Here is a 14,049-nt window from a genome sequence, read left to right as displayed (position 1 = left end):
GCTTACACTACACCTGAAACTTCAGTTGTTTTTTTAACTTCAAATTGCCATTTCAACTTCCTGAAGAGCTTGTTTTAAATGCCACATCAACTTCTTTCAGTTCTTCAAATCAGGTGTAACTTCAAACCAGCATATAAGGGCTTCAACTTCAACTATTACTACCATACAACATTGTAGAAGCTCCAAAGAAACAGCCATTTAAGACATTTAATCAGTTTGAAATGCCTCATCTACAAATTTTCAGCAGCACATGTACATTTGTGACATTCTGAGAGACGCCATGGCTACTGATGGACAGACTGTTACAGAACTACATTAGCAGCATATATGGGACAAACAGTATGTGAAAATGTATTTCAGCAACAGGTCACTTATTAGGAGTGCTAGTTCATGTCAGTACATCTACTGTACTCACACCATCATGTTCTCAACACAATACTGACAACACCAAACATGTGTGAGTAAGCAAGTGTGTGTGCAATATGTTAACGTTGTTGCATCTGACAGGTACTGGCCTTTCAGTCTTACAACAATTGCAGTTGGTGGTCTGGAAAAGTTTGTGTGTGTGTATGTGTGTGTGTGTGTGTGTGTGTGTGTGTGTGTGTGTGTGTGTGAGATTTTGGCAGGTGCAACTTATTAAACCCATTAAAGTCTCCTGGGCACTATTTGTTCAGTCTTTCTCCAGTGAGTCCCTTACTGCTCTTAACAGGAACAGGTGGGCCATTTGGAAAAAAAACTCTATATGCAATGAAATGAAAAGCAATCCAGCCACAGAACAGAAAGTACAGCTTTGCAATGCACAGTAAAATTCTTCAGTTTAAGACGGCAAAAGGATCCAAGAGACATGTACCTATAAAATATCAGAAATTCAAAGTCGAAGTAAAAATCTAATAAGCCTCAGATAATCACATGCAGCAAAAAATATCCCATTTAGGTTTTATGCAGGAAAGATCTTAAAAAAAAGAAATATGCTTACTGGTTGTCAAACCTCATGAATATTGATAGCATATCATGTACAGACAGGTCCAAGATGTGGTAAACTTAGCACAAAGGTTCAAAGTAGAGGAAAACTGTGAGCCTAGTTCTCTCAGTGGTGGAAAAAAAAAAGCCTTCCGGCACAATTACCTTCTCATCTGACACATGATAAGACAACAAATAGAGGTATTTCCTAACATGTTGGACATTCCTTTCAACAAACACTTTCAAACATGTTTCTTTGTACCCATAGACAACTTAAGTTCTGTGGTTCCCTTCAAAGCATCTGGTTTTGGGTTGGGTTTAAGGATGTGATCAGGCCGTTTTGTCACGTAAAGCTTCAGGTTCTGGTGTAGTCTCATTTTCAATGCAATTTATTGAGACATTTCTCTCTGATTGTACCCATTGCCTGGTACCAACGCATTTGTAACACATTGGTACCACACAATAATAAAGATGTTTGTCATACTGCAAGTGTTGCTGGAGTTTTGACCTCTTCAGACAACTTTCATTCTCCATGCACACTGAAAGTAGGTGATGTTGTGCCAGAAATCCCTGCTCTGTTTTGACACCTCATTTTCTGTCAGTACAGGTCAAACTCATATGCTGTGCTAAATACAGTATCCTGAAATGATGATAAACTATAGTTCAATTTCTATCCAAAAATATCAAATAAATACAATTTTGCAGCCTAACTTCCCACAACTCTGCTGCATATCAAACACCAACTACAGAAGAATATCAGCATGTCTTCCATCCAGACACTGCGTTGCATGACCATAAAGTGAAAGCAGGACTGCTATAGCCCATTCTCTTTCCAGAGCACTGGTGGCAACATCTTCCCTCCTAAAATAGTTTGGCCTTGTGGCAAAGAGTAGCTTGGTCACTGTTTAATGGTGCTTTAGGCATTTCTGGGATTTTTGCTGGCCAATTGTCAGTGGATGGGAAAGGTAGTAGGATGTAGGTCATAGAAATGTAGGTTTGAGAAATACAAGGTTTTGTGTTGCTGAGGTGCAAATTATAGTTAGATTTACAGCTATAGTTATATAGGCTATTTCTGAGAAGTGATATTTTCTAATCTCAAAATATTCAACTTGATAATATACTGTACTATGATAATGCATCTTTTTTATAAACTGATAGTGAATTGAATGAAAAAATGTAGTGGGGTACAAGTATAATATTTTCTGTATAATGTAGAAGTATAAAGTAGAAAATATAACTGTTAAACTAATAAAACCATCATGAAAGATTACACATATTTACACGTAATTGAGAATCAAATCTCTAAGTTTATATGGGCAAACCTTGTGTGTGTGTGTGTGTGTGTGTGTGTGTGTGTGTGTGTGTGTGTGTATGTGTGCGCGTACGTTGGGGGGGGGGGGGACTGGTTATTATCCACACAACACAATGATCTTTAAAAAGATACACAAGGAATGACTATATACAGGTGAAACCGTTTTTGTGAACTGTAAACAGGATACGCAGGGAGTGTCGAGATAAATATTGACTATATTATACTATTTCTAAAATCCAATTCCAGTCAACCACAATGAGTCACAATGCAAATGTTTCTATTTCTGTCTAAAGAGGGAAAACAGAGAGCCTACATTTATTCTGCATAATAATAACAATATATAGCCTACTGAACATAAATATAGAAGAATAACCTCTCCTCCTCCTCGCTATCTATTACTGCTCAGTGGAGCAATAATATCAAATCTGTAATCATTCGGTATGTCTTGCAGACAATCTTCGGATCCTCACTAAACAAAAGTAGCAAAATAATAAATCATTAAAAGTTCTGCATTCAAATGTTAAATGCTAAAATGTTCATGTAACTACAACATATATTACATAATAATATGTAATATATGTTTCATGGTTTAATATATATTTTGAATATAAACCCCTCTAGTTACTACACATTCTAAGTAAATAAAGAAGCACAGGAATATACTTTACCACCTCTGCATACAAAAGTTGTAGACGTACTTTTCTTATAATGGTAAAAAAAAAAAAAAAACCGCATCAAACAAGACATTTACGTTCTGCAGCCCATACCTCAAAAACAACATCAAACAAACAAACAAACAAACAAAAAACCTAATTGACATATGACGGATAATTGAGCGTATAAAATATCCGCAGTGTGATGAGTAAAACAATAAGAGCTCATTCAAGGTTCATCTCCTTTAAACAAGTTTACCTTATCTATGAGAGAACAGCGATCCTGCCCTTGTTCATGGATCCGTCCTTTGGTGCTGCTGGTGATATGTCCAGTAGTTGATAATGAAAAGTAACGGTGTTGTCCTCCTGAGATCCCACAAGACATTAAGATGAAGTAATTGAATGCGCTGTGTGTCGCAGTGTTCAGTCGGAAGATCAGAGTCGCTGTGAGCGTCTCACCCGCACTGACAAACTTTTCCCATTCTCAAAACACTGGCCGGACTGCTGCCGTGACGTAAGCAGTCTCTCCACCAATGACAGCCTGTCACCGTCTGGACATGGGCACAATATGCATCATTTATTTGTTTCACTGGGCTACATAGATTTTTAATTCATTCATGACTTCGAAAAAATGTAAATGTTTCTAGTTACAGTCGCTACATTTAGACTGAAATGACTGAATAGTCAATCCGAGTCATTGTAGAAATCCAAAATATCGATAATACATTACTGATATTTTATAGGAGTGTTGATAGGACAGCTGTAGGTCAAACTGATATTACTTGTGTATCAGGAGATAAATGACAATTTCTCACTAGATTAAACAATTATTTTAATAAATGTGTTCCATGTTAGAGTAGCCTCAAAATCAGAGTTTATTTTAGTTTAATTTAATTTAGTTTTATTTAATAATATTTTCAGTTTTTATTGTTCTTCCACCAAGGCCAGATTGCCAACTGGGCAATGCTGGTAGCTGCCAGAGGTTCCCAGACCCCCCAGGGGCCCCACTATTCTCAAGTTCAGTGCATGTCAATGTTTTTGGTAACTGCAAAATTGTTCAATAATCTGCACAACTAAAGAAGAATATAAACTAATGTGGCTCTTGCATTATTCCCTAACATTGTGGCCCTGCTTGCCAAGAGGCTATATGTCAACATAGTTTTAAGGCTCAAGCAGGAGGTTCATTCTGACAAAATAACTCAATAAATTAACTCAAGGTCCACTAGTTGCAGACAAAAGCTCCTGAGAAATCTAGTAAGTGCTCTTTGAGTAAGTTATTCTTTTCTTATCTAGTTTGGAGTTTGTGCTCATGGTGCATAGTCCTAAATCAAACTGTGTTCCATCAAATTACCACAAAATAACTGACCCACAGAAAACCTAGAGTTTATTTTAAAAATACAAAAAGAAGATAAATAGTTTGTCTAGAAATGTTGATAGCATTTATGTAGGAGTGCTTACTGCAAACACAATATAGCACAAAGACATTAACTGATACATTAATCCACATTGTTTTTAAATAACCTTTAACAACATTTGTGTGGGTATGGTAACCCCCTATTATGGCAATTTGTGTGTTTGTTTGAGATCTCGAATTGAGCTGAGAAAATATCCTGATTTTTAGTTTAGGGTATATCAGATAATAATTGCAAAAAAAAAAAAACTTCTGTTATATTTTAAGATAACTCCCCCCATGAGAGGCCATGGTACTAAAAGCTCTCGGCAAAATTTGTCAAAAGACAACACTCTTGCTTTTGAAAGCAGCCCTGCTGACAGTGCAACATTAAAGTGTGTTGCCAGGGCTTCAGTTTAACGTCACTTTGACTTTGCTGCCACCAGCTGGTAAAACAGTTCTCATCAACTCATCGAAACCAAGCTTCTGACTGCTCAAAAGAGCCTAGTTAGACTTAAAAACCAAATTACCTCCCATTGTAAGAACATTTCTCACAGTGGAAAGGGGCCGATCTATTGGGCACCACAAAGGAATTAAGCATTCAACTTTATTGTGTTTCATTTCTGACCATGTTAACTGGATATCAGGTCTGGGTGTTTGTAGTCTTGTGTTTGTCTGTAGGGTTGGTCTCTGTCTAAAATTGAAAAGGGACTTTATGATATCTTTGGATATCAATTATCAGATGCAGACTTCATCTTCAATTGAGCTGGCTTTATGGCAGAAACCACCACTGCAACATTATACATTCTTAAAAGTTCTTAAACCTTATTAGGACAATTATTATCATATACGTGTTTTGTTGTTGTTGTTGTTGTTTTGTTTTTGGTTTTTTTTGTTTGTTTGTTTTGAGGATGGAGAACCATTTCAGAGAGGAAGCTTCTATTCTGTTAAAAAAAATCTGATCGGAAGTCTGATTTGATAAGAGAAACATGAAAACAAAATAAAACGACCAATATCCTACTGTGGTTCTTATTAATAATAATTAGAATTATTATTATTTCATAAGATCGTGTACATACTTGATATTTTCATTTTGCGTTCAATTAATTGGCTCTTATGGGAAAACTAAAGCTTTTAGTTACTGAGTCGTGTATGTCCAGAGAAATGACTCTTTTATTCTGAAAAAGGAAAAAGTCAACTGGAAGTCTTGTTGTTCTTGATAACGGGCACCGACACAACACGATGACAAGTTACCTGTTCCAGACATGGAGAGAAATCATGAAGCCGTAGTAAAGTCGACATAAAACAATCGTCTAACAGTTGGCGGGGAGTCGGGAGCGGGTTAAAGTGAGCTGCACGTGACTGCTGCTGGACGACGACGTGTTTGTGATATTGTTAGACTAGCTAATCCTAGAGAGGCACAGTGCTAACAAATAGCCCTAAGACTGCAGGGAACAGCCTAATAAAAAGCCAACAGGACACTTCCCGAGACACCAGAAAGATTCAACGCGACCTTCAGTCGAAATGGGTCTGTGGACAATTTCAAATGGGACAAGCGAGCTTTGAGGATGGTACTGACTATTCTGAAGGGAAAATGTCTTTTTAGCCCCTTGAACTATGCTAGCAGAGATGGAAAGTGTATTTTTCCACATCTGGTAGGACACCAATAATGCTCTACAGAGATGTTGGATGCCCATACACGTCAGCACCTCCGCAGACAACGGCAGCATTCATACATTTACACTCCATTCACCGCAGAGCTAAACTCTTCGTAGGGTATTTAAACAGCCATGGCTCTGAAATCAAGGAGACCGTGGACGACCGTGATTTTCGGCGTCTTTCTCGGATTCACCGCGTCCTCTTGGCTTATTGTACCCCAGGTTCTGGAAAGTAAAAGGAAGAAATCTCCCGTGTGTACGTACTACAGTGACTCCGCCGTCGGCAGAGTGCCTGACATTCTCGGGAGTACCGCGGCTATCAAGCACCGGGACAGCCCGCAGCGCAGTCAGGAGGAGGACAGGATATTCGGTGCGGGGAACAGTAGCGGGGATAACGGCAGACCCATAACACGGCCCAAGCATTTCCTCTATGTCGGAGTGATGACAGCTAAAAAGTATCTGGGGACTCGTGCCGTGGCCGCGTACAACACCTGGGCGCATTCAGTGCCCGGAAAGGTGGAGTTCTTCTCTAGCTCTGGGTCCGGCACCGTCCACGTGCCCGTCCCCGTCCCTGTGGTGTCGCTGGCAGGTGTGGACGACTCCTACCCGCCACAGAAGAAGTCATTCATGATGCTGAAGTACATCCACGACCACTACCTGGATAAATATGAGTGGTTCATGCGGGCAGATGACGATGTTTATATAAGAGGTGATTATTCAGGGAGTGAAGCTGATGGCTCAAGTGTGCGTGTGTGTGTGTGAGAGAGAGAGTGACAGTGAGAGTGAGAGAGAGAGGGAGCGAGAAAGAAAGCGCGTGTGTGTTTGTCAGTGGCAAAGTGCCCTGTCTAGGGGCCCTACACCCCCAGGGGCAAAATGATAAGGCCCCCATTGTAAACCACATGACAGTTTACAGACCTGCATCCTGCTTCAGTTTTGAACTATTGTACTCACTGTAGTCACAAAGTTTTTTGTGCAGTGAAGGATTATTAGTGATGTTTTGTGCGCAGCTACCTTCTGTTTTACCTCCAAAACTGGCTGAACCACTGGCTTGTGTCCACACTGTCTGATCGTCTGGCAGCTCGCTTTCTTGTCCTCTGACTTTGTTGTAGTGTCTCAGATCTCAGCAGTTACTTTGGTGAGGACAGTGTTATCATTGTGAGTAGAAATGCCAGAACAACGAAAATAACCAAGTTTTAATGAGGCTGAATCAATCTTTAATTTAATATTAAAATTGATTGAAGACTGAGAACCTAAATACTTTTTAGTAATGATCAAATAACATCCATAGTACTGGAATATTGAAAACTGTAATGAGATATTTCCTAATTTTCAACATATCATAATTTTGCTAGTTTTGTACTGTATTTTATTTTGGCAAATTTATTAAACCACTATTACACATTAGATTTTATGCATATACATATACATATGTATATATATATATATACATATACATATATATGTATAGGAATGTATATTATATGTATGTATATATATATATGTACAGTACTGTGCAAAAGTTTTAGGCACTAAAAGTAAAGTGAGAATGCTCACATGCTTTCTATAACTTGTTTTAATTTATCAATTAACTTCTTACAAAGTTGAGTAAACAGCAGAAACTTAAATGAAATCAATATTTGCTGTGAGCAGCTTTGCCTTTAAAACAGCAGCCGTTCTTCTCGGTACACTTTAACATGGTAACTTGCAGGTAGGTTGTTGTAATATATATATATATATATATATATATATATATATATATATATATATATATATATATATATACACACACACACACACATATATACATATATATATACATATATATATATATAATACTGAGTGAAGTAAGTATCAAACCTTACCCAGCCCAGGATGACTTTATCTAATTTCTCCCACTTCACCCTCCACCAGGTGAGAAGCTGGAGTTGTTCCTGCGGTCACTGAACAGCAGTAAGCCTCTTTACCTCGGCCAGACAGGCCTCGGCACAGCGGAGGAGTTGGGCAGGCTGGCTCTAGAACCTGGAGAGAACTTCTGCATGGGTGGCCCAGGGATGATCTTCAGCAGAGAGGTGCTACGCAGGATGGTGCCTCACATCAGTACCTGTCTTAAGGAGATGTACACCACCCATGAGGATGTGGAAGTGGGCCGCTGTGTGCGGCGTTTTGGAGGAACACAGTGTGTGTGGTCATATGAGGTATGGCTTGAGTCAGTCTGCTTTCTGATCTTTCATGTTCCCATCAGTAACAATGTCTCTGGAATATCATGGTATCTGTATTCAGTGACAGTGGGGGAACTTGTTCAGTTCCATTGAAATTCAGGTATTAATTATGGTAAATTTTTCAGGTGCATAATATGGTAAATGGACTGTACTTGTATGGCGCCTTTCTGGTCTTCCAACCACTCAAAGCGCTTTAACACTACAAATCACATTCACCCATTCATATGCTGAATGGGTACCATGCAAGGTCCCAACCTGCCCATCAGAGGAAATTTAATTATTCACACACATTTGCACACTGATGGCACAGCCATCAGGAGGAATTTGGGGTTCAGTATCTTGCCCAAGAACACATCAACATGCGGACTGGAAGAGCCAGGAATCGAACCGCCGATCTTCTGATTATTGGACGACCCGCTCTACCTCCTGAGCCACAGCCGCCCCACATAATAGTAAATAACATAATTTCATACTGAAGGTTTTCAGCACTAATGTAGTTAGAGACTTCATTACAAAAACAGCAAGGAAGACTATTTTTGTCATGCAGGCTCTCTTCTTTGGCGATAGACAATAATGGCAAAACCATTCCACTTTCTAACAGCTTTTATGGGAAGGTTTTTCAGTTTTATTGCCTGTGAAGTGGTTTATGTGGAGTCTAAAAGTATGTTGTAAGAAAAAACATGAGGCTTCATGACAGACATAGTCTGTACACTATTGCTATATTATCAGGAACAAAACTGTAGAGGCGAAGACCATAATGACTCAAAAAAAATTATTAATTTAGTATTTCCAGAGAGACTTTGATGCTTTTTGAATGGGAGTCAATTGGAGCATCTAGTGGCCATCAATACCATTGCACTTTAAGGTATTTCCACGTTGGCTTCAGCCTCAAGCTGTGGTAGTTGCCGCTTGGTTTGAACCGCTAAACTTGGGGCACTATTTGTTAAAAGGGCTACTCTATGTCTCCCACATAGTTCTTTCTATATTGATGTAAACCTACTCAAATTAAATCTGAAACTTTGAACATTAATGTAGTATGCACTGTTTTATTTTCTGAAGCACATAACCTATCCAACTGCCCAAATACTTACTGTCTGGAATGTATGTAATTTTGTTTTTAATTTGTTAGTTGATTGATATCGTTAATTGATTTTGGATTTTTATACCAGTCAACCAAGTATTTTGTCCTCTTTAGTGTGCTACCCACATAGTACAAATAGAAGACTTTTCAGTATAGTGGTGAGTAAAACACTGTCTTCTGCTCAGTGTGTGGTAAATCTATAATGAAAAGAACAATTTCATTAAATCCCGTTGGTCTAGTTTGATCGAGGAGGCACATGGTTAAATTAATCAGTAGTTATTTGTACTGCTACTTGTACATGATCCATTCTCTCATCATGTTGCAACTCTTTCCACAGATGCAGCAGCTCTTCTATGAGAACTATGAACAAAACAAGAAAGGTTTCATTGAAGAACTGCACAGTAGCAAGATCCACAACGCCATTACACTCCACCCTAACAAAAGGCCTGCCTACCAGTACCGACTCCACAACTTCATGCTGAGCCGTGAGATCTCAAGGCTGCGTTACCACACCATTATGCTCCACCGCGAAGGCCTGACTATGACTCACCTCAGTGACACAGAAGTGCTGTGGGAGGACCAACAGCTTGGAGCCCCACCCTCCTACATGCGCTATCAGCCCAGTGAGAGAAATGATGTCATTGAGTGGGATTTCCTGACTGGCCGCCATATTTATTCTGCTGTTGAGAACAAGATGGCCCGACAAAACCTTGGGAACTCACTGCGGACTGCACTAGAAGACATTATACTCCAGGTCATGGAAATGATTAATGAAAATTCTAAAACACGTGGCCGTGTGATTGACTTTAAAGAGATTCAGTATGGCTACTACAGAGTGGATCCAATGCATGGAGCAGAGTACATCTTGGACTTACTGCTTCTGTACAAGAAACATAAGGGACGCAAAATAACAGTGCCTGTGAGGCGGCATGCTTACCTTCAGCAGTCCTTTAGCCGACCCTTCTTTACTGAAACTGAAGAGTTAGATGTGGCTGAACTCGTGGCTGCCATCAACTCTGAATCCCAATCCCTGTCTTTCCTATCCAACTCTCTGAAGTTCTTGTCACCTTTCCAGTTCTATGAGTCAACCAGGGAAATGTGGGAGCAAAGCCAGAGGAAGGTCAACATCCTCGTCCCACTGTCTGGTCGCTATGACATCTTTGTCCGCTTTATGGAGAACTTTGAGAAAGTGTGTTTGATACCCAAACAAAATGTTAAGCTTTCCGTCATTCTAGTGGACAATGAAAATAGTCTGAACAGAGGAAAACACATTCAGTTAATCAAAGACTATAACAAGAAGTATCCCAAAGCTGATCTGTCTGTGATTCCTATGACAGGCAACTTTTCACGAGGGCTTGCTCTGGAGCTGGGCTCCTCACAGCTTGATAATGACACTCTACTCTTCTTCTGTGATGTTGATCTTATCTTTAATGGCGATGCCTTGCAACGCTGCAGAGACAATGCTGTGCAAGGGCAACAGGTCTATTTCCCTGTTGTCTTTAGTCAGTACAACCCCAAGATAGTGTATGCTGAGAAGGCCCCAAGAGAAAACCAATTTGTGCTCACCAAGAAAGGTGGTTTCTGGCGAGATTATGGCTTTGGAATCACTTGTGTTTTCAAGAGTGATCTGTTAAAAGCCGGAGGATTTGACACCTCAATCCTAGGCTGGGGATTGGAAGACGTAGACTTGTTCACAAAAGTTATTAATTCTGGTTTAAAAGTATTACGCAGTCAAGAACCCGGGATTGTTCACATTTATCACCCTGTCCACTGCAACTCTAGTCTTGAGCAGAAGCAACACAAAATGTGCCTTGGGTCAAGAGCAAGTACGTATGCATCGTCAATGCAGTTAGCAGAGCTGTGGCTGGAAAAACACATAGAGGTAGGGTATAACAGAACTTCATCCTGACACTCTAGTCCATCTGGACTCCTCCATGCAAGTTTACCTCAGTTCTGCTTGAATGCAGACCGAAATGGACTGTGTGTGTGTGTATGTGTGTGTGTGTTGTAGTGTGACTGTTGATTAGACGTCGTCTTTGGCTGGAAAATTTGACCCAGAAAGGACCCAAAACTATCCTCTCCAAAAGAGAGATGGACTCAACCAATTAGAACCACAAGGAGCTAAACCTGAACTGACCTGACAGCAGGTAGACCCAACCTGGAAGGGATCCAGAGGAAATGGTACAAGACCGGAACAGAGTCGAGGATTTCTGCACCTAATTTGATGGAAGTCTGTTTCAAACAAAGTATCTGCTACCTTATCCATTTCCAAACCAGCTGAAAATTGAAACTGGTTGAATTCAAATGGCTGTTAATTGGTACATTGAACATTGTACAGTTCACTTCATTGATTTATTATTTTCTGTGCCAGTGATACAAATATAGAGTGCACACGCATGTGGGTGTTGGGGGTAGCTGGTTTTAATCTTTAGGCCTACAGTTAGGCTTAACTCTTAACGCTCTACCATTTTTAGACATGTATAAATGGCAAAGGCTACTTTGAGGAGTCCCAACTCAAGTTTAAAAAATGACCCAAAGTACAAGCTAAATCACCCAAAGTACCTGATGGGTGATTTCAAGTAATATGTTATCGTGGCAGGAAATTAAATCAAGGGAAAAAAATATACATTATAGTTGAATCATAAGGATGTTAAAGGTTACACAAAGTGCTTTAATGTGTTGCAGGTTTCAGTGTGCAGGAGAACCATGGCCTGCAACTCAGTCAATCAGTAAATTGAATATTGTGTTACTCTGCTCTTCGTGACTGAAGTGATTGTGGTGATATGGATAGCTGCTGTACCTTGAGCAGCATCATCTGCTGCGTAACACAATCCGTATGTGTGTGTTTAAGTTTATGTGTGTGAGAGAGAGAGAGAGAGTTGGCCTGCTTTAATTCGTTACCTTGAACTACCTTAATCTTCCAGTCAATTTTTAGAAATTCCCTCCTACAGATCTGGAGCCAAGGCTGAAATATGGTGGCCATCATTTGTTTACCTTGCTGTTATTAATGCCAAACCATGGTGATTCAGTGGTTTACTGTCCTCCTGAGTGTGTTTCCTACCATTGATGTAAATGTAATTCTAGAGGACAGCTAATCGAATGTTTTCAAGGTGAATGGCAGTTATCATGATCTCAGTATTTGCCTAAAAAGTTGTCAGATTTAAGCAAATGCCTAAATCCTGGTATAGGCATAAATCTAGTTTGTCAACCTAATTTTATTTTATAAATGTAGATGCATCAAGCTTAAAACTGGGATAAATTTGTTTACAAAGGTAACTATTATACACTGACAGAATTCATTGACTGTATTTCAGTGTGTAGTTATAGGACCTTCTTCACATTGACATATAATATTTAAAATGCTGTTGAAACAGCGGTTATATGTAACCTAGACGCCTAAAAAACTTATTATTCAATCAGTTGACAAAGTTTTAACATGGATGTCTAGATGTTACCGGCCTGCAAATCATAAGATCACTGGTGAGTCACTTGGGAGACTGAACTGCTGTCTGTGACTGCACATTTTATACAGTTATAAGTAATGTGCAGTCTAGTTTACTCTGAGATAAGTGTGTGGGTCTAGTCTCTCAATCTGGTCAGCCAATTATGGTGAAAGGAAATGTAGTTTGGCCAATCAGATATTAAGGGTGGGCAGCACCACCTCGAGCCACGGTTTGACTCCACCACTACTCACTACTATCTAATAAAAGCAAAAATGCCAGCAAGATCATTTTACAAACAAAAAGAAGAAAAAAGAGTGCACTCATTTGTATAAATCTATTCTATTCTATATATAGTAAAATCTTCTGTCTGGGCCGATGTAGCTGCCAGGCCAAAATGCATTCTTAAGATTTACACACTGTACTTATGAGGTGTTGTCTGACCACTTTAAAGACAAAGGTGTTTACAGCTCTTCTGAAAAGCCTGCTGTCTTAGAGAGGGGCAGCACACTATGAACTGTACAAATGGGGTTAACAACACAGAAAGTAATGGAGATCTTCAGAGAGAGGTTAAATCCTGCCTACTTTCTCAACTCTGCGCTCCTGGCCAGTTGCTGTGTGAGGTGGGTGTGATGTCAGACGGTTGAGTTGGAAAGAAACAAAAAAAATTCCAGTGTTGGAAGATAGGCTTTTAGATGTTTGATGATCTGACAAACCTTCATTTAAAGCATACAGACAACATTAAAGTCACAGGTACAGTCAGATTATCTGTTCCACGATGAAGTCTCAGTCAAGCCAGTAGTTGAATTTTGACTAAAAGTGCAGCACATGCTCATGTAATCAGACTGTTGGGTCATCTCTGTTCCTGTCAGGAAGATCCGACACCTGCAGTGATTTCAGTCTGACCCAACTTGGAATTGTATTGGACTAGAAGGTCTGCAACCAAGACCTGGTTTGAGTGGGGTCAGGCCCTCTGATGGTACTGCTGGTACAGCTATGGTGCAATTTTAATGGCTTTTTGTGTGTATGTCATTCCATTGTACAGTATATTCCAAAGGACAACCTTGGGCAAAGCAAAAAAATGTTTTCTTCATTGCTTTTTTCTTGATGGTAATTAATTGTTATTATATTAGCTTTTTTTTTTTACTGGCATAGTTATTATAACGTTTACACTTCTGCCTCAGGACCACATATTAACACCCAGTGCAATGCAGCCTTTTGCTTTAATCAATATGGTACCCACTGCCTATTGTGAAAGATAATCATCTGGTAAATGATAATTGGAATAAAACTAGCAAAACAGCTATGAAGTAGCGTGTGCTATGGAAGTGTACTG

General features: G+C 39.5%; 2 protein-coding genes across 2 annotated transcripts in view; one reads left to right on the top strand and one right to left on the bottom strand.

Annotated features, from left to right (window-relative positions):
• The window catches only part of megf10 (multiple EGF-like-domains 10), a 68,801-nt gene extending 65,369 nt beyond the window's left edge, over nt 1–3,432 (bottom strand). Inside the window, exon 1 of the mRNA XM_042396173.1 lies at nt 3,185–3,432. The gene's annotated coding sequence lies outside the window, so the exon portion shown is untranslated. The remainder of the gene's footprint in view (nt 1–3,184) is intronic.
• Nucleotides 3,433–5,516: 2,084 nt separating this feature from the next.
• Nucleotides 5,517–13,609, top strand: chsy3 (chondroitin sulfate synthase 3). Its single transcript, XM_042395849.1, has 3 exons — nt 5,517–6,682; nt 7,885–8,168; nt 9,611–13,609. The coding sequence occupies exons 1-3, from the start codon at nt 6,106–6,108 to the stop codon at nt 11,180–11,182; spliced, it is 2,433 nt and encodes an 810-aa protein (XP_042251783.1). The 5' UTR covers nt 5,517–6,105; the 3' UTR covers nt 11,183–13,609.
• Nucleotides 13,610–14,049: the final 440 nt, after the last annotated feature.

The sequence above is a fragment of the Thunnus maccoyii genome, chromosome 19 (assembly GCF_910596095.1).
Source record: "Thunnus maccoyii chromosome 19, fThuMac1.1, whole genome shotgun sequence".
Taxonomy (NCBI): Eukaryota; Metazoa; Chordata; class Actinopteri; order Scombriformes; family Scombridae; genus Thunnus; species Thunnus maccoyii.
The sequence above is the reverse complement of the archived record's forward strand: the minus strand, read 5'-3'. Positions and strand labels throughout refer to the sequence as shown.

Bases quoted from the DNA above. Each gene is read 5' to 3' on its own strand.
- chsy3 (XM_042395849.1), top strand. From the start codon at position 6,106: ATGGCTCTGAAATCAAGGAGACCGTGGACGACCGTGATTTTCGGCGTC. The intron at 6,683-7,884 runs GTGATTATTCAG...ACCCTCCACCAG, and splicing joins TGACGATGTTTATATAAGAG to GTGAGAAGCTGGAGTTGTTC. The intron at 8,169-9,610 runs GTATGGCTTGAG...CTCTTTCCACAG, and splicing joins AGTGTGTGTGGTCATATGAG to ATGCAGCAGCTCTTCTATGA.